This window comes from Siphateles boraxobius, unplaced genomic scaffold (genome assembly GCF_051911475.1).
Source record: "Siphateles boraxobius isolate OS27281-9 unplaced genomic scaffold, OSU_SipBor_1 29, whole genome shotgun sequence".
NCBI classification, from domain to species: domain Eukaryota; kingdom Metazoa; phylum Chordata; class Actinopteri; order Cypriniformes; family Leuciscidae; genus Siphateles; species Siphateles boraxobius.
The window spans coordinates 20,233,368-20,251,944 of NW_027508908.1; the positions used below are offsets into that span (position 1 = coordinate 20,233,368).

The following is an 18,577-nucleotide window of genomic DNA, read 5'->3' on the forward strand; positions in this document are numbered from 1 at the left end:
TGTAACAAACCCGGGCCAGGCAAAAAAGGACTTCGCCGATGATGCGTCATATCATCACAACTTTCCACAAACAGAAACAAAACACAGGTCATGAAATAGTGAAACAGGACTAAGATCAGCAGCACAGGCTAAAGACAACTGTTTCATTCATCAAATCTGGATTGAGATGTAAAGCTTTTTTTCAATTGAAAAAGGAATATCATAGATATGGTAAGTGTCCCTTTTTTCCTTTTTTCCTCTTTCATTTGCTTCTGTTTTTTTTTTTTTGGGGGGGGGGGGGGGGGGGGTTAAATAAAGGAATGCATTTGATTACATAACTGAAGTTATGGGTTTAGTTTTAAGACAGTTTTCTCATTGGTGCTGGGAAAGGAAAACATCAAAGATCTCTAAGAATGAACCTCGTGACACAATTTTTTCTCAGGATCAGCTGTTTGTTGCTATTTCTGAGAGACCCAGGACCCTGGAAAATGTTTATTTTACATCAGTAATCACCATGGAGTTTTAAATGGAACTGCATGCTTCAGTTATGCTGATTGTCAGTGAACAGCAGATCAGCAGAGATAATCTACTTTCAATATAGTTACAAAATGCCATCTGTTAGAGGCTTTATGGTCACACATTACACTGTAATTTACAATGGAACACAGTCCACACCAAGACAAACAGACAAAACGTCTAGAGCAAAATGGTTTATCATAAATCTTCACGTCATTTTATTGGCAGTTATCACTGTCAGTAGTGAACAGTGTTTTTGCCTGGTTCTCTTTTCTTTTGCATTATGCTCAGATGTGTTTGTGTTAATGACATTGATCTGCAATGCTGTTTCAATCCTTCTCTCCTCTTTTCCTTTCAGCTCCTTTTCTTTTCCTTTGTCCTCTGCTCCACTCATCTCAGAAGCACTAAAACGGTGACCTACTTGTAATTGTCAGGGAGATTAAACTCAGATATGGCTGCTGTGTCCCCGAAAATGCTGGTGCACTGGAACCAGTTTGATGATTTGAGATCCCATAGGCGTATTCTTAAATACATTAAATATTTTAATACATTAAATATATGTATTAAAAGAGAAAATTTGGATTGTACCTTCAAACTATTCTTTTTTTTTTCACTCAGGGAAGATTTGGGTGTCGTTTTAAAATCAGTGTAAGAACGGTTCCTATACAATTTACCAAATGTATTTTTTTTTATTTTTGTGGTAATTGTTCTAAATATGTATTGTCTTTAATAGGCTACACTAGCCCCTGGTCCTTATCTGGATTTAGCTGTTACTTTATGGATGAGATTAGATTACTGACTTTCCCACGGTTGTCCAAGTACTTTTTTTCTCTGCCACTCCGTGCGCGTGCTTGCCTGACTCGCGAGCTCCGGAAAGAAGCAGCGGGTATGACGCTGAAGGAGGGCGCGCGCATGTGGGGATAAGGTTTGTTGAGCTGGTTACATACACGGAGAAAGACATGTAGACCTCGAAGAAAAGAATGACGACGTCTAACAAGTTTGTGATTGTTTGGGCTTTGGTTATGGTTTCTCAGTTCTTCCTTAAGTCCGAATGAATGAAGTTCAGGTAGGTTTAGACTCGTTTATCCGGTAAATTCGTGTTGTTTTCAAAAATGTAAAGATAAACTTCCTTACTTAGCCTACAGAAACTTAAATTTGTCAAGCTTCTTTAGAATTTAAGTCGGTTACAGCAGTCAATGGGAACAGATCGACTGTCAAAAAAGAGAGAGACATAATATGATTCGGACACCTGTTAACTTACCTGTTATAGCCTACAAACATTATTCAACATTTTAAGAATGTATAAAGAAAAAGCTGTCAATTGGTTAACGGTAAGTTTAAAAGACTGTTTTGTATTATTTTAATATGTTCTTTTTTGTGAAATTAACAGTATGAACAATTTACGGACAAATATTTAAGCTATGTTTTGGTAAAAAGTATGAATCGCCTTGGTAACTTATGAGAAAAGGGAATTCTCAGAGTTCCTTACACCATTAACCTACTACATTTGTTTATTTATTTTGTTTCTTATTGTGTTATCAATTATGCAGTGTTTGTGTTCGATGTCATGCTATGTTAAGAACAGTTTAGTGTCTTGATGGTGTTTTTGTGGATATGGGTGTCCTCTGTTATGTCAATAATGGCCAAAATCGCAGAAGAGGCCTTCCATCGCCATCTGATATTTTCAGTACATTTTACAATATCCAAATATTTTATTAGAGCATTAGATAGGCTAGGTATATTGCACTTATACAGTTTCTGGTATTTTTCTAAATTTAACAAAATATTTACAGTGCTACATGAAAGCATTTGAAAGGAGTTAATACTGAATTATGTATTTTCCCAAAACACTGATATAAATACTGTATAAAATAGATATTTGGGTAAATGTATTGAGAAGAGAGTTAATTAGTTGATTTAACATACAGACTGACAGGTTTCTTGATTTCTCTCTTTTGTAGGTAAGAGCGTTTGGCACTGTGTCAGTCACTCGGCAACATCTGTGTCTGCAATCTCAGCCAGTGTGAATGAGGACGTACTATGCACCTGGATATACACTGTTTTTTTAGTCCCAGTTTTATCTATTTTAAATACTAAAAAATCTTTTTATCTGTGATCATGATTAAAAGTGAAAACAAAAGTGAACGGGCCCTGAGAAGTGCATCTCCTCACAGGAAAGCTTATAAGTCAGACTTCCATTCCATCAAATGCTCATTTGATGGAAGTGCATCAATCAGCTCGACTTCTCCCTTCTCTTGTGGAGGCAATGAGACCCGTGGCAGACCTTCGGGTGACAAAGTGAGCAAAATAAAAAATATGTTCTTACAAATGGATGAAAAACAGAATCAAGACAGTCCCAATTTCTCCAAACCCACATCACCCAAATTTCCACTGGATTCCACCCCTTACAGATCCAGCCTGAGTAGCGTTTCCAGTATAGATTCAGCCTTCTTTGAAGCACGAAAAACAGAGGATGTTTCTATTGACAAGGCAGCAATGGCTGAGAAGTTCTCAATGACCAGAAAGCTGTTTGAGAGTGGCCTTAAAGAGCAGTCTCCAACAGAGAAATCTGCCTCCGTTAAAGTTATCTGGTCCCAACCATTTGAGAGACAAGACAGGAAAGTGTCAGTTACTGGAGAGAGAAAGGACAAACCTAAAGAGCTAGAGGGACAGGCAAAAGAAAGGGAGTATGAGGAAAAAGGGAGAAGCGAAAGTGAGACACCATCACATAAGCTGAGTGTATCCATGAATGCCGGGCCAATATCCAGACGTCTGGAGAGTTTTATGTTGGACAGTGATAGCGAGTCGCTGTCAGCTGCTCCCTCATCTGAATCCCACAGTTCCATCAGCCATTCCCAGTCACCCTCTGCTTCTAGTGACCCTTCTGATCCCCCTTCATCACCAGACAGCTGTAGTTCCCCTACCTCTTATTCACTATGGACTGATTCTTTGGCTGAAACATGTTTGCCCAAGTTAAATGGTTCAGATTCACACAGCACCCCTTTAAATGGAGTCTGTACGGAGAAGATATTACATAATAAAAGTTCCACAGCAAAAGAACATATTAATGAGTCTTCAGAAGATAGCGTCTCCTCAGATCCCACTCTTCTGTATACAAGCAAAAAGATCCACCACTCGTCTACAAGGAGTACCACTAGTCATGGATCTTTAGCAGAGGATCCTGCACATCAACAACAGCAAGTTGAAAGCAATAACTCTGAGAAGGTTTCGGGTTTGTCCACAGTCAGAGCTGAGCTGGTAGTGGTGAAGACTGAATCATCCGAGAGTGAAGGCAATGAGGAGGAACATGTTGAGGATGATGTTTTTGAAGAGGCTGGAAAAGAGAACCAATCCCCAAATCACAATTCTGGGAGTGTGTTGACCGACAACAAGGAGCTCCTATTAACATTCCTCATGAAGGAATCAAAACAGAGCGTTGAGGAACATGAGGAGGGATGGAGGGCGGGTGACGAATCTGTACAGACTGGAAGAAAGGAAGACCATAGAGGGGAGGGAAAGTTTCTTGAGGAGAATATAATGGAAAAAGAAGACGAGGAGGAGGAGAAAAAAGACAACAAGGAAGTAGAACTAAAGACGCACCAAACTGAAGAGGAGCCCATACTGGAGACTGTTATGAAGGAAAGTGAGCAGAAAGCTATTGATGTTGAAGATAAGGAACAGCAGGATGAAAAGAGGAAAGGAGAGGATGAAGGAGTAGAAGCTGTTGAAGCTATAGAGGAGGACGATGATGATCAAGATATGGAATATGATGTCTTATCAGGAAAAGAGAGGCAACAGCAAGATGATCAGTGCTTGATGGGGAAAAGATCTTTAATTTGTGGTATTGAGAATGCAGCCTTTGTGGATGACAAGGACAACAGGACCGATTTGGAATGTCAAGTGAAGGAGGAATCCCAGGAATTTGAGGAACTTCCAGGGCTTTCTGATGAGGAAGACCACAGTACAAAGAGAAAGATCAAGTTCTCTACAGCACCAATCAAGGTACAGTATGTCTCAACTAGTCTTTAATTTGGTAGAAACTTATCAATTAAAGAGTTTAAAGTACTTTGTATAATTTTTTATTCAGCTTTAGCACTTTTTTTGGGTTTGTGCTCCCTCTGGAATGGTTTAGGTTTTCGTTAGAGCTTGAAAGAATTAGCCTGCCGGCAGTGACCCAAATCTGTTTGCACATTTACCAGATGCCTGTGGCTCAATTCGGTCACCACCTTAACTCTTAATTGTATGAAGCATTCTTATGGTGGTACTATTGCAGCTATTATTCAAGGTTTATATGACAAGATCCTACTTGACAAGATCTTACTTGTTTGAAGGTATTTGGCACCCACGTCTTTTATTTGTTTTGCCTCAAAATACAGGAAAACTTTATTTTTTAGCACAAGGAACATAGCATAACTGTCTGAGACAATTAAGAAATGATTCTTAATAATTGTGGCTTCACCAGTGGTTCTGGATCAGTGTAAATTATGTTCTACCTTGAACATTTAAGGTAAAAACTCTCAACAGAGGACATGCCTGAGCTTGCATCACTTCAGGGCATGTAATATCCTATGTCTCTTGTGTACTGACAGACTTTTTTTTGAGAAATGCGTAAGGATTTAATCCAATATCTTAGAGGCTTTACCCCTGGCCTCAGTTGATATGACTCAAATATGAATCGTCATGTAACAGACAAACACGATTCTCCAAAACAGACCATTTACTGTAAAGGGATCATAACAAATATTTCCTCACTAAAGCTGTTCATAAAGACTGACTGTTGAGTGATTTTAATCTGTTAGCATAGCATACAAGTGATTGTAGCTTAATATTGATGTCAGCCTCAGAATGCACATTCACAAAATCAGATTCAAAAACAGACGCTATCCACAAATTGACAGTTCCAGTCTGATTGGCTGGTTTCTACACCATTTTCAACAGTCCAACTGGTATATTTGGTATTTGTTTACAGAACAAATATTTTAACATTCTTAAATCAGGTGTCTTATTTTCTGAGAAATGTATCAAAATTAAGTTTATGGTCTAAACGAGAAAAAAATATCATAGGGTGAGAAAACAGGATTATATTTCCTACCCCATTGGCAGATATAGTTTTTAACTCACTTAATTTTGATAACCTTATAGTGCATCTTTTTTTTGAGGTGCTTAACAGATATTCAAAACCAGAACTATATATGTTTGTGAATTATGTCTGTGATTTATTTGTGTTAATTTTTAACACAAAGTCTACATAGCGTTGTACTAATTTATTTGTGTTAATTTTTAACACAAAGTCTACATAGATTTCTACTAATTTATGATGTGTTCTTCTAAGTACTTTGACAATGCTATGCAAATTTGATTACTTAATTATTTGATGAATTAGTGTTAACTTTTTTCCCTTTGTATTGTGTACACTACTTAAGATAAACCTGCCCTAAACAGCACATAAATACAAATTGTATAAAGTTTGTTGCTTTATATGTCTTTTCTGGACACAGGAGACTTGTGCTATTAAGTACAGATTTTAATATTTTAGTCATATAACTGATCAAAGCGAAACACACAACTCTTTGATCTTCATCTGTCTGAGACCAGGCACTGGGTTGCATAAAACAGAAAGTGCATTGTGCTGTCATTCATATGTCTGACTTTGGGAAAGTGGAGTGCTTTAAAAGAATCTTGTTTAGGGACAGACACGTCTTTTGTGTGTGCCTGTGTAACTGCTGTTCTGTGGAAGCTCATGCCTTTGCGTTTTATTTAGAGTACAAATCTATTATACCGTTCATTTCTGAGAACAAATCAACGAAAGACAAATTAAGTGTGTTACATTGCAGTAGGTGGCAAAAGTCCACCGCTTTGCCCAAAAGACCATTCAGTAACTATTGGCTGTATGTGTGCAATGGTGTTTCATTCCCTGTGGACTGCAGTTGTTCTGAGCACTCTTAAAACATCTCTTAAGTTTGGAAACCAGGTCTTGTATTTCTTCAGAGCCTCACAGACTGAAGATGCCATTGATTTAGTCTGGTTCAGAACATACTAAGTCAGTAACATTTCAGATTACCATAGCTCAATGTTCAATACGTCACTCTCTCCGACATCCTTTCCTCCTTGGTGTGCCCTCTTTGAGCATGTGGATTAGGTCAGTGTCAATTCGCTGTCAGTGTATTTATAGAAGTGGGATGAGCTGCAGGTGGTAACTAAACATTTGTCTTGCACTATGATGCGTTTTCTCTCTAAATCAGGAAGCACAGGTCTCCCTATTCCAACATTTTGTTCCCCCTTCACACTCAGGATGAGCCTGTTTCTTTATTTGTGGACCTCTTGTGTTTACTCATCCTGTTTCCCATATATATAGAATCAGCAGGAAGTGAGTTGCCTGTCTCATATAGGTTGTGAATGAGGATTTCCTTTCAACAGATGTTTGTGTTGGACATCTTTTGGACTTTGATGAGACAATGGGCTTTGAATATTAGCTCATAAACTCATGGTTTGATCCCAGCTGTTTAGACTAAATGTGTTGTCTTCACAATCCATCTTTAACCAAAAAATGCAGATTCTTTTTCACCCAAAACAAAAACTAAATTCTTTAATCATTTACTATGTTTCAAAGCTGAATGTTTTTTCTTTTCTTTCTGTGGTACATAAAAGAGGCATTTTGAGAAATGTCTCATCATTTTGTGTGTGTCTGTGTTTTGTTTTGTTGTCCATACAACGGAAGTCAATTAGTCACCAAAACTCAATTATATATTGCTGACGCACACCAACTTGTTAACAACATTTTTTAATGCTGCCAATTGATCAGTTTCCTAATTAGCACAGTTTTATTCTGTAAGAGTTCTGATAATATAATATCTTGATCATACTGTTTTTATGTCATTCCAACTCTGGCTTTCAGTTTTGACGCTCAACCTGAATGCTGTGACATCTGTTGTTTCTTCCTTATTGTAAGTCATAGTTCCCTGACAGTCTCTCTCAGTCCCAGGAAGAAATAGTCCTGTGTTCTTGCTAAAAAGCCACAGCTTAAAGGAGTGAGAGAGGGAGGGAGGGAGATAGAAAGAGACACTGTGCTTGAGCATGTTGGGGAAGAAAAGGACATTGTTCAGAGGTGCACGCTTACTCCATGACAACTAGAGACGCTAGACAAAAGAAAGTAGAGAAAATAAATGAAAGAAAGGGAAGAATGGGATTGTGGTATAGAAAGAAAGATTGAGGAAAGAATGGGTGGTGGAAGTAAAAGTGCATTGGTACAAGAAAAGAAAAATGGAGAGGGAATATTGTTACTTTGCTGTGTAGCTATAATTGATTCAGAGGCAGTTTTCCTTCTGTTTAATTCTGCTGCTGTAAGCAGTCTAAGTCTGGTGCCAGTATTAGAAATGCATACCATTGACTGACCTGCTTTTTAATTGCCTATATGTCAGCCTAAACCAGCCACTAAAGTTCTGTGGACTGGTCATTCAGCTATAGTGCCTTCATAAAGGTGTGGTCACATTTGCCTTTGTATAGTGAAATACTGCAGGTGGAATGCTGTCATCTCAGTAGGAATCTGTCCAATCAGGAATTTTGCGCAAAGTGAAACAATTCCTCATGTAGTATAGCATGTGTAGCATCCCCAATGTGTAGCATGTTTTTTTATTTAAATTTTGTCATGAAGTTTTGGTCACTAATTTTTTTCCCATGTGATTACAAGGATAAAGAGCTGTGCAATTAATCGAAATCGTAAAAAAATGGCTACATGAGCATAGCATACACGATTTCTAAACTTTAGAAAGCATGTTACGACAAAACCCCGGACTACAAAAACGACACGGCAACAGTGTAAAAGTAGCCCAATTCCGTGGAACTGTGGACTTGGCAACACTGGACTTGGCCAAAAAAAAAAATCCACATCCCTGTTTTTTACGAATATTTTGGGTACAGGAGAGATGAAGCATCATAGAGCCAGGTAATTTGCGAGACCTGCAAACTATTGTTGCGGCAAAACAGATAAGGGGCTATTTACACAGAACAGGTTTTTGTGGTTAAAAACACAAGATACAGGTCTAGAGACGCTTTTACCTCGGGGCCCGCTTAGAAAACCGGTTTGGTTTAAGACGTCCGTCTAGTGCGTTTAAATAAAAAAACAAGGGCACATTCCAAACCAGGTGAACAAAAATGTATAATACAGGCGTTTGGGAACAGCACAACTGATGCCGTCACATATCATTGATGCAAAGAAGTGCCCGCAAATATTGTCAATAAAGCCGGCTTCGCTTCCTAAACAATTATACAGACAATTGTCAGTAAGGTGTGTCCGAACCACTGTGCAGCATCAGGCGTGCTGTGGAAAAATGGTCAAATTCCAAAAAATAATTAAAAATAAATGCTACAAATAAGAATATATCATCGCTGTCTGGCCGAAACCTCATATCTCTATATTTCATCATTTTTGTTTTATAAAATCAATGCTATTTCGAAGAAAGCAGTTTACCCAAAGCGTAAGCTACTACGCAATGTCGAGAGACCGACTCGAAAGGGAACCACAATACCAATTTCGACGACCCAGTGTTTAATTTTTTAAAACATTTGAGGTTTTAGAAGATGATAGGACGATATGTAAATTTGTTGTTTTATCATCACCAACAACATCATAGCTACCTACAGTATATCACTTTATTGTGTTCCTACCTGACTTAAGCTCAAGTTTCACATTAAATGTGAGTACTACTTTTAATCCAACATCTAGTTTTAAACTACGATTTAAAGCAATGCATGTTAGTGCAAGTATGTTTTATTTTTATATAGTGGTGTGCGGTGGCAAAAAAAAAAAAAAAAAGGTTGGGAAACACTGGTGTAAAGAAATAATGTTTCAAAATCGTGATTAAAATGGAAATAGCAATATTGATTAATATAATTGTGATAGTATTTTTTGTCCATATCACACAAAAGGCATTCAAAATCCCCATGAAAATATAATAAAAGTCGTCCACATGACTGTTGCACTGTGTTCCAACTGTTGTTGCTTTATGTGTGGAAATTTGACTGATAATCTGATATCCTCTCTAATTATTCTTGCCGTGATCACAAGAGTTTATGAGAGATAGTGATATCTGATTTGTGATCTAATCACTCCTAAATCAGATCTTTTCAAAGAAATGTTTGGTCAAGTTCACGAAACTGCTCTGAATGATTTGTTCACAGATCAGATAGACTCAGTACTTGAGTTCAGCTCAATGCATGGTTATTCCAGTCTTAGCTGTTAACAGCTCACTGAAGAAAAAGATAATCTGTGAGTAATGGCTTGAATTTCAGCTAAATTATGCTACCTTCACATGCTATCGGAATTAGCGTAAATATGAGTTCCTGGTAGGAAATTAGACTTGCACACTCAAGTCGTATTTACTTCTTGGAAACTCGGAGATTATTTTGAGTTTCCGAGTTGGGCATGCCATAAACTTTAACAGTAAGACAAGGTGATGTAGCTGTTGTGTTTAAAGTAGTGCATATTTTCATAACCTTTTGAAGCATATTGTATGTTTAATACACAGCAAAAATAGCTTTTATTGACCAAAATTCAAGAATTGTCAGCAAGTTGAATATCTAGGCCTATGCAGCAATTTATGGTTGTCAACAAATGGGACACTTAATATACTGTAATTTTTGCTTTAAAAATATTTCCTCGATTAAGCAAGAATATACCTGGTGCCCTCTATGATTCCTGTTCTTTCTGACAACAAAGCACTTAAACGCGGCAAGCTCATAATCACAATAGCATGTAAAGGCAGCATTAACATGTAAAAGTGGGCAGTCATAAACAGGAAGATTTATGAATGACTATTTTTCACAAATCTTATCAGAACATAGTGTTACATCAACATAAATTGTGAAATCAATAAATCACTGATTCATGTATTCAATCAGATGTGGGTGTGCATAGGTGTGGTATTTAATTGTTTTTGCTCTTTTGCAGGTGTACTTTACCTTCTCTAATGAAGATTATGATCGCAGTAATGATGATGTGGACCCTGTGTCTGCATCTGCGGAATACGAGCTGGAAAAGAGGGTTGAAAAGATGGATGTTTTACCTATAGACATTCAAAAAGGTTTCATTTACACTTTTATCCAAAAATGTGTTCCTGAATTTACTGTCAAAACTTGCATGAGTACTGTATTTTGCCTTTTTGTGTGTGTGTAGGTAATGATGGCCTAGGAATCAGTATTATTGGGATGGGGGTTGGGGCAGATCAAGGACTAGAGAAGCTGGGCATTTTTGTGAAAACCATCACAGAGGGAGGTGCGGCTCATCGGGATGGACGGTAAGAACTTCTTATTAATTTCACTTATGATATTCAGAATAAACCTTCTCTGTGTGGTAGTGAACAGTGTGACTAATCAAACAGATTCTGGAGATTCTGTATCCAAATGAGCTTTGGTGTTTTTTTTCTTAACAGAATTTGGGTAAATGATCAGATTGTGGAGGTAGATGGAATCAGTCTGGTTGGTGTCACTCAAATCTTTGCTGCCACCACTTTGAAGAACACCAAAGGTCTGGTCAAGTAAGTATTGACACACCAAACTAAAATTAAATTGAGTTGTGTGGAACTGTAGCTCAAGTTCAGGACCAGTGACGTTGTAGCTTTCAAGCCCCACCAAAAAATTAGCTGTGAGCTCACATTATTGTGCAACTCACTCCAGGTTGCTCTCAAGAAAGAGATTTTCCCTGTATTATACCTTTGCTGTACACTATGGACAAAGAACACGTATTACCTATTAAGGAGGAAGTGTCAAGTAATGATTCACCAGGCCAAATCTAATCGCATAGTCAGTAAAATACCTGAAAGGTTCATAGTCCCAGAACCTCATGAAGGAATTTACGTCCTCCAATGCAGGTTTCTCATTGGCCGGGAAAAACCAGGAGTGGAGAGCGAGGTTGCCCGTCTGATCAGCGAGACTCTACAACACGAGGCAAGCCCTGAAAAGAGTGAGCCAAAAGATGAAGACCATTACGAAGCCCAGAACCATCAGCTACAGGATGAAAACCAAATTTCTCAAATCCACGACCAATATAAGGATCAACAGGAAATTGAGCCACTAGCTGAAAAGAGTGTTGTGCAACAGGTCTGTGAACTGAACATATAAAGATAAGCTTGTTGCCATGAATAAATTAGTCACTACGTCATTTTTGGGCCCATATTATGATTGTTACAGGATAAACAAAAAGAGACTGAAACAGAGCAGGGGACGGAGGATGCGTCCAATGACTTGGCACAGGAAGTGTTTTCACAACTGAGGAGCCAAGGCATTGATCTACCTGAAGATATGGATCCTACTGAGCTAGAACAAAAATTCAAAGAGGTATAATGTCGATTTGCATCTATTTACATACACCTTATTCATCATTGTTAAGTGCTCACTCTTCAGTCTCACTTAAATTCTCTTTTTATAGCTGCAGATAAAACACAGTATCACAGTCACAGAACTCAGTCAGTTGAGAGAGAAGGTAGGATTAAAAATGCTATTTTTTAAATTTAATAACTTCTGGACCTGGAGAGCTGTTTAACTCTTTATTCTCTATGTGTATGTTATTTCATAGCTGCAAGTGAGTGAAGCAGAACGTAAGTCTTGGGAGACTCGAGGTGCAGCTCTTGAATGGAGTGTTGAAGAGAGCAGAGAGCGCATTGAAAAATTGGAAAAACACTGGCTTGATGCTCAGGCCCTCTGCAAAACCATCAACCAGCGTTTGAATGAAGCCCAGAGTCAACATGAGTCCCTGCAACTCAAATACAATAAGACCCTCACGCTTCTACAGGAGCACCAACAGAGGTGTGTTTGAGCATGTAATGTGTTGTCATAGCAGAGTCATTCTGGGAAGTGTTGGTGAGGCATTCTCAGAAATGTACTGATTTGCGGAAATATGAATCAAGCTGAATTATTGGAAATTCTTATGCTCCAAACAGCAATAGATGAGGAAAGAATGATAAGCAGAAATGCATTTTGTCATGCTTTGTTAACCGGGGGCTCTTCTTGACCTGTAGAGAGTCTGAATGTGCAAGGAAAGAGGCAGAACTGAAGAAAAAACTGGAGCAAAGGGAGGGAGAATACAAGAGCAGTGTGAGGCAATTACAGCACAAGGTAAAACTACATCCTGTTCATGTTAATTTCTCTTATTTTGAACAATGTGAGGCCACAAACATTAAAATCATTCTGTTGTGAGTTTTCACTGGGTATATGATTGAATGTGTTATACTTGCGTCGTCACCTTTATTTTTAAAGCACTTTATACAATACAGATTGTTTCAAAGCAGCTTTCCAGTGATCAACAGGAATAAACAGGAAACAAATGTTTCAACGATGCGAATATAGTTCAATTTGACTGTAAAGCAGTTCTAGATCATTTTAAACAGACCTGATCATTCATTAAACAGGTAAAGATTATCAATTACTAAATTAGTTCAATTCAGATATATAGCAGCTCTGCAGAAAACGTCTCGAGTTATGTTCTCTGAGAAGGGAAAGAAACGAAACAGTCGTTCGAAACAGTCTTGATTGGTGTGACGGCATACACGGAATCTACCAAGAGACGCCGGCACACAACAGCGTCAGCTTCTGCTTTCGCCACCCTTCTCAGGGAACATGAGTTACACTCGGAACCCGAGACGTTCCCTTTCGAGGAAACTCGAACTGCGTCGATTACGGCACTTTGGGGAACGAGTATCCACTATGCCACAACAAGCTCTGCCTGTCCCAGTGTGAAGCTGCGCACAGGCACACTTAGGACGAGAGCACTAGTGTGCCAGGAGTAGAAGGGATGTCCAGACTGTAAAATCTAATAAAAATGTGAGGGGTGGCCCATCCAACTGCAAAGCACACTTCTTGGATCGCAGCCCCTGAAAGGATGGCTCTAGAGAAGGGGTGCCCAACCCTGCTCCTGCCGATCGACTGTCCTGCACAGTTCATCTCCAACCCTAATCAAACACACCTGAAGCAACCAATTAAGGTCTTCAGGATCACTTGGCCTGGAATGCAAGATAGCCTTAATGTCAATCGACCAAGAGATATTGAGAGTGCCCGAAGCTCTCCTACTCTGGAGAGTGGTGATGGGCGCAGTGGATAAGACACATGCCTTTGGTGTGAGAGACCCGGGTTCGAATCCACTGTGAGACACCACTGTGTCCCTGAGCAAGACACGTAACCCCTAGTTGCTCCAGAGGCGTGCTACCTCTGACATATATAGCAATTGTAAGTCGCTTTGGATAAAAGCGTCAGCTAAATGAATAAATGTAAATGTAAATGTACTCTCCTCAGAGAAATAATGGCTAGAAAAAAAGCTACCTTGAGGGCCTCAGCCGACTCCAGAGGTTCGAAGGGGGCCTCGACCAGCCCTTCAAGAACCACTGCCAGGTCCCATGTGGGAACCCTGGTACGAGCCGCAGGCCTCATCCTCCAAGCCCCATGGAGGAAACGTACGACCAGCTGATGTCTCCCCAGAGGAGCATGGAAAGCCGCAATGGCAGCCACATGCACTTTGAGTATGGATGGGGTAAGACCAGCTGAGAAGCAATCTTGGAGGAACTCCAGCACTGAAGCCACCGGGCAGTTACCTGGGTCCAGCTCACGAGCTCTACACTAAGCAGTGAAAACATTCCATTTCAGGCCATACAATTTCCTTGTGGAGGGAGCTCTAGAGCTGAGTATGGTCTCTACTACTAATACTACAGAGAGGCCAGCCTCTGGGCACTGTGCCCCCTCAGGGGCCAGACCCACAGTTTCCATAGCTCGGCCGAGGGTGAAATATTGACCCCTCTGCCTGCGTCAGCGAGTCCCTTCTGATGGGAATCTCCCGAGAGCAGAGAGATCGGGGGAAATGCATACAAACATAGGCTCGGCCATGTCTGCACCATGGCATCCCATGGCGTCTGACGAAACGGCTTTCCGGCAACATGTCTCTCCCAGCATGGGACCCTGGGACAGAAACCAAGCTTTTTTCCATATAGATAGGGAATGAAGGCATCTGTGCGTAACCCTGATCAAGTGGAATGGAGTCTCAACCCCAGTCACTGGATGTGGGTGCCGAACTGGCAGCTCTTGTGACTGGGCCCATAATTAGCCAGTCGTCGATATAATTTAGCACCCTGATACCCTGAAACCTCAGCCGAGCTAGAGCTGCATCCATGCATTTGGTAAATGTGCGAGGGGAGAGAGCTAGGCCGAACGGAAGAACCCGATATTGGAACGCTTCTCCCCCGAAAGCGAACCTCAAGAATTTCCTGTGAGATGGAAGGATGGATATGTGGAAGTATGCATCTTTCAGATCTATTCTGACAAACCAATCCACAAATTGAATTTTATTCATGATGATGGGAATAGTGAGCATCTTGAACCTGAACCTCCTCAGAGACCATGTTCAAGTTCCTGAGATCTATTATTGGACGCAACCCCCCATCCTTCTTGTTAACTATGAAGTAGCGGCTGTAAAACCTGGACTCCCTGTTCGGTGGAGAAACATTTTCTATGGCGTCCTTTACCAGCAAGGAGTTTACTTCCTGTTCCAATACCCGACCCTGCTCTGGGTCAACTGCAGTCCAGACCACCCCTTTGCATTTTGGTGGGTGGAAACCAAACTGCAGTCTGTACCCCTTTTGAATGGTACGCAGGGCCCAAGGAGAAATATGCGTTAGATTTTTCCATGCAGTATTTTAACAAGGGAACCAGCTTCTCTTTCGGGTATCGTTTGAGATTCGTTCTCGACCCCCTGAAGTGGCTCTCCGGCAGGGTTCGATCGAAAACGATTCTCGGTGTGCGGATGCGAGCGCTACCTGGGGCAGACCGTGCATTGTGCATTCGCTGGAAACCGATGCGTCCCGAAACGCACTTGAAGGCGGGAAGCCGACATTGATTTCCTGTGGGCTCCGCGGAGGCAGACTGATCTCATGAAATGGCGTATGTATGAAAGGCCAATTCGTATTTCCATTTTTGGCGTGCTATCAACACGCATAACCGCTTTTCACCGTGTTTATCATCGCATTTGACTTAACGTTATATTAATGTATTATGTATATATAAATATATGACCTACCCCAACCCCGTCCCTAAACCTACCCGTCACTGGGGTTAATACCATTTATGAGTGTTCTCCTACCATCCTAGGAAAAGAAATATCGCTCCACAGATGTAGATATAGATTTTGCTTCGTTTCGCTCGGACATTTAACGGCGTACACATACACGTGGAATCACTCGGACATTTAATGGCGTAGACATACACGCAAAAGATTTCGGCGTGGACATACACGCGGATAACTCAAAACGAGTATAGATAACACGCCACTTGACTTGAAAGTGGCGTGTATGTTTACGCAAAGTCATGATGTCATGTTGGCGGAGGCAACCTCGATCACTCCGCCACAGGTGGGGAGGCCGAAGAGATCCTACGTTTGCTAGGTTCTCTTCCCCGAAGCCTTTTTCGCCTGCAAGACAGCCCTCAGGTCGTCCTTCTTTTGTTGAGGCTTCAGTTGAGAGTGCCATCTATGCCCCCATGCTCCTTGAGGGGGGGCTCTAGAGGTGACGCTCTTTTTTTGCACCTGTCTGTAGGCGGCGGAGCTGGTGGATGGCTACGGCTGCCCACTGGAGGCAGACTTCTTAGGTTTTGAGTGGTGAGGGAGATATTGCTTAAAAATCTCTGACTGTTTTTTCGCCTCCTGAAACCTGTTGATGACTGTGTTAACGGAGTAGCTGAACAGGCCAGGATGCGAAATCGGGGCATCAAGGAGGAAAGTAGTGCTGGGCGGTTTGACCAAAAATTTATATCACGTTTTTTTTCAAAATTATGCCGGTTTTCCGGTTTATGACGTTTTTTTTTTTTCATGCATAATCAGGTGTTCAAAGCATTTTCTATGGTAGAGAGAGGAATTACTGCAGTAAATTGACTTAGGATGGTGTATTTTACTGTCATTAGTGAATATTGTAGAATAGAATAGCGCCCAGTATAACCTAAAATTGTTATTTCTTAACGTTCTAATAACGTTCTTATAACCAGGAAGTAACGTTAATACAACGGTTATATAACGAGAGAATTGAACGTTCTTATAATGTTTTGAATTAGGGCTACAACTAACGATTATTTTGATAATCGATTAATCGGACGATTATTTTTTCGATTAATCGATTAATCGGATAGAAATTAAATTAGATTTTGTTTTTTATTATAACTAAATAAAACCGTAAATCAGGGTATTTATGTGTAAAAGTGTACTTTAAAAAGTGCAAAAGCCACACATTGAGTTTTACTAATATCAATATTTGCATTGTTTTTAATGATAATTGCTGATGGCAAGTTGACAAACATGATTATTGTTAAAAAAAATGATATCCAACATATTATGTTTTAACACAATTTTTGTTAAAACAAATTTACGCAGACATGTTGTTCAGATGTGAATATCTGAACTAAAAACAAACTAAAAACATCTAAAATATATAATTCATTTAATTTTTATTTAAAATTAATTATATATAAGGAATATAAGGATAAAGAATATAATATATATTATATATATAATATATAAAAGAATATAATATAAGGATAAATTGATTAAATAAATATAGAAAGACTGAAAACAATTGTGTGAATGTAGAGCCGCAGTAGATCGCGTTTGAAAAACAATTAAAACTTAGTAGACAAATGCTATAAAAAGAGAACGGAATGGAGGTAACGTTACCCAGCAAGCTAACAGGCTTGAGTAAAGGACAGGAGAAATTATGCATTAGTGCACAAGCACTCGCTGAAAACCACTGAGTACAGTGACTAAAAAACAATATTTTACTGCTGCTGTTATTAACTGCCTTTGTATTTAATGCTTCACTTTGTAAACACCGTTTTAATTTAACCTATTTCTGCGGTAGCGCTATTTTAATCCATCACTTACGTTGCGAGCGAACTGATTGCACAACCTGATGCTCGAGACAAAATACAGACATCCCGGAAGTCCCGGGAGTCTCCCGCATATTGATTGCGGCTCCCTGATGCCCGCGAATTAGTTCAAACCAGTTCAAACTCCCGAAATCTAGAGCGCGCAAGCAAGAGCGCGCATGCGAGACAGAAGAGACTGCTCCAAACCGTGTAGCGCGCGCGCTCGGCAGAGCGCCTGAGGGAGAGAGACCTTGCGTGTGTGTGCGTACCAGTAAACGCTCCCCGTGACGTAAGCAGACCAACTAATCGATAATGACATTCGTTGACAACGATTTTCATAATCGATTATAATCGATTTTATCGATTAGTTGTTGCAGCCCTATTTTGAATGGAGTTCTTATAACCAAGAAATAACGTTAATACAACGTCTAAAAAACTGGAGATTTTGAATGTACCTAGAACATTCAGAAATAACGTTAACGTTTTTATAACTTAATGGGAACGTTATGAAAACATTCTTATAACCTAAAATTGTTAGCTGGGGAAGAGGAGAGATTCGCGATTGCACTGAACACGTTTTAAGTGCAGGATTCTCTGAGCGAGCCCAGAGAAAATAGACCTATTTTAACAAGAGCAGCGTGTATCTGAGAGCTCGGCACGTTATATTCCGCGCGCGAGCAGAGAGATTCACGCTCGCGCATTATATTAATGTACTTTCGCGCTACAATAATGTGCTCGGGTTCTCCACTCATGAGGAAGAAGCCGCTGGGCGGGCTTCCGCACGAGGAGGAAGAACATCGGAACTGGCAGAGGATTTCTGAGAAAGTGCCTCAGCAGTCTCAGGATCTCCTGTTAAATCCATTTGTGAGCCCCATGATGAGCGCTGCCGAACCGCCTCAACGGACGCGGGACACGCACCACGGGGTTCGCGAGCCTGGCCATCATTATCAAAGATAGCCAGCCGGGAGTGCAGCACTCGGATCGGTAAAGCTTCACAATCCACTCAAGCAGCCCCCTCGAGAGTTGCCTGCGCGTGCTTAATCCCAAACAGTGCACACACAATTGGTGTGTGTCCCCACCTGTGATCAGTGTTGTGCAAGTTACTTCCAAACTGTAATACATTATAGATTACATGTTACTGTTATTTAAAAGTAATTCTTTACCTTACAATATTACTGTCTCAGAATTGCAATGCGTT

At 40.1% G+C, this 18,577-nt stretch overlaps 1 protein-coding gene across 14 annotated transcripts in view; it reads left to right on the forward strand.

Moving 5' to 3' along the window:
* The first annotated feature begins 22 nt into the window (after positions 1 to 22).
* Positions 23 to 18,577, forward strand: part of ppp1r9alb (protein phosphatase 1 regulatory subunit 9A-like B) — a 29,988-nt gene continuing 11,433 nt past the window's right edge. For 4 of the 14 annotated variants that reach the window (XR_013207836.1, XM_077246737.1, XM_077246740.1 and 1 more), the window contains exons 1-10: positions 1,354 to 1,561; positions 2,457 to 4,497; positions 10,442 to 10,574; positions 10,667 to 10,787; positions 10,923 to 11,027; positions 11,361 to 11,589; positions 11,680 to 11,826; positions 11,918 to 11,971; positions 12,065 to 12,294; positions 12,507 to 12,603. Coding sequence is in view for 13 of the 14 variants with exons in the window: in XM_077246737.1 (XP_077102852.1) it covers positions 2,614 to 4,497; positions 10,442 to 10,574; positions 10,667 to 10,787; positions 10,923 to 11,027; positions 11,361 to 11,589; positions 11,680 to 11,826; positions 11,918 to 11,971; positions 12,065 to 12,294; positions 12,507 to 12,603 (3,000 nt within the window). In the remaining variant the exon portion in view is untranslated. Of the gene's footprint in view, positions 211 to 1,353; positions 1,827 to 2,456; positions 4,498 to 10,441; positions 10,575 to 10,666; positions 10,788 to 10,922; positions 11,028 to 11,360; positions 11,590 to 11,679; positions 11,827 to 11,917; positions 11,972 to 12,064; positions 12,295 to 12,506; positions 12,604 to 18,577 lie in introns of those variants that run through there. The other 10 variants (XM_077246738.1, XM_077246746.1, XM_077246748.1 and 7 more) reach the window with 6 other exon arrangements.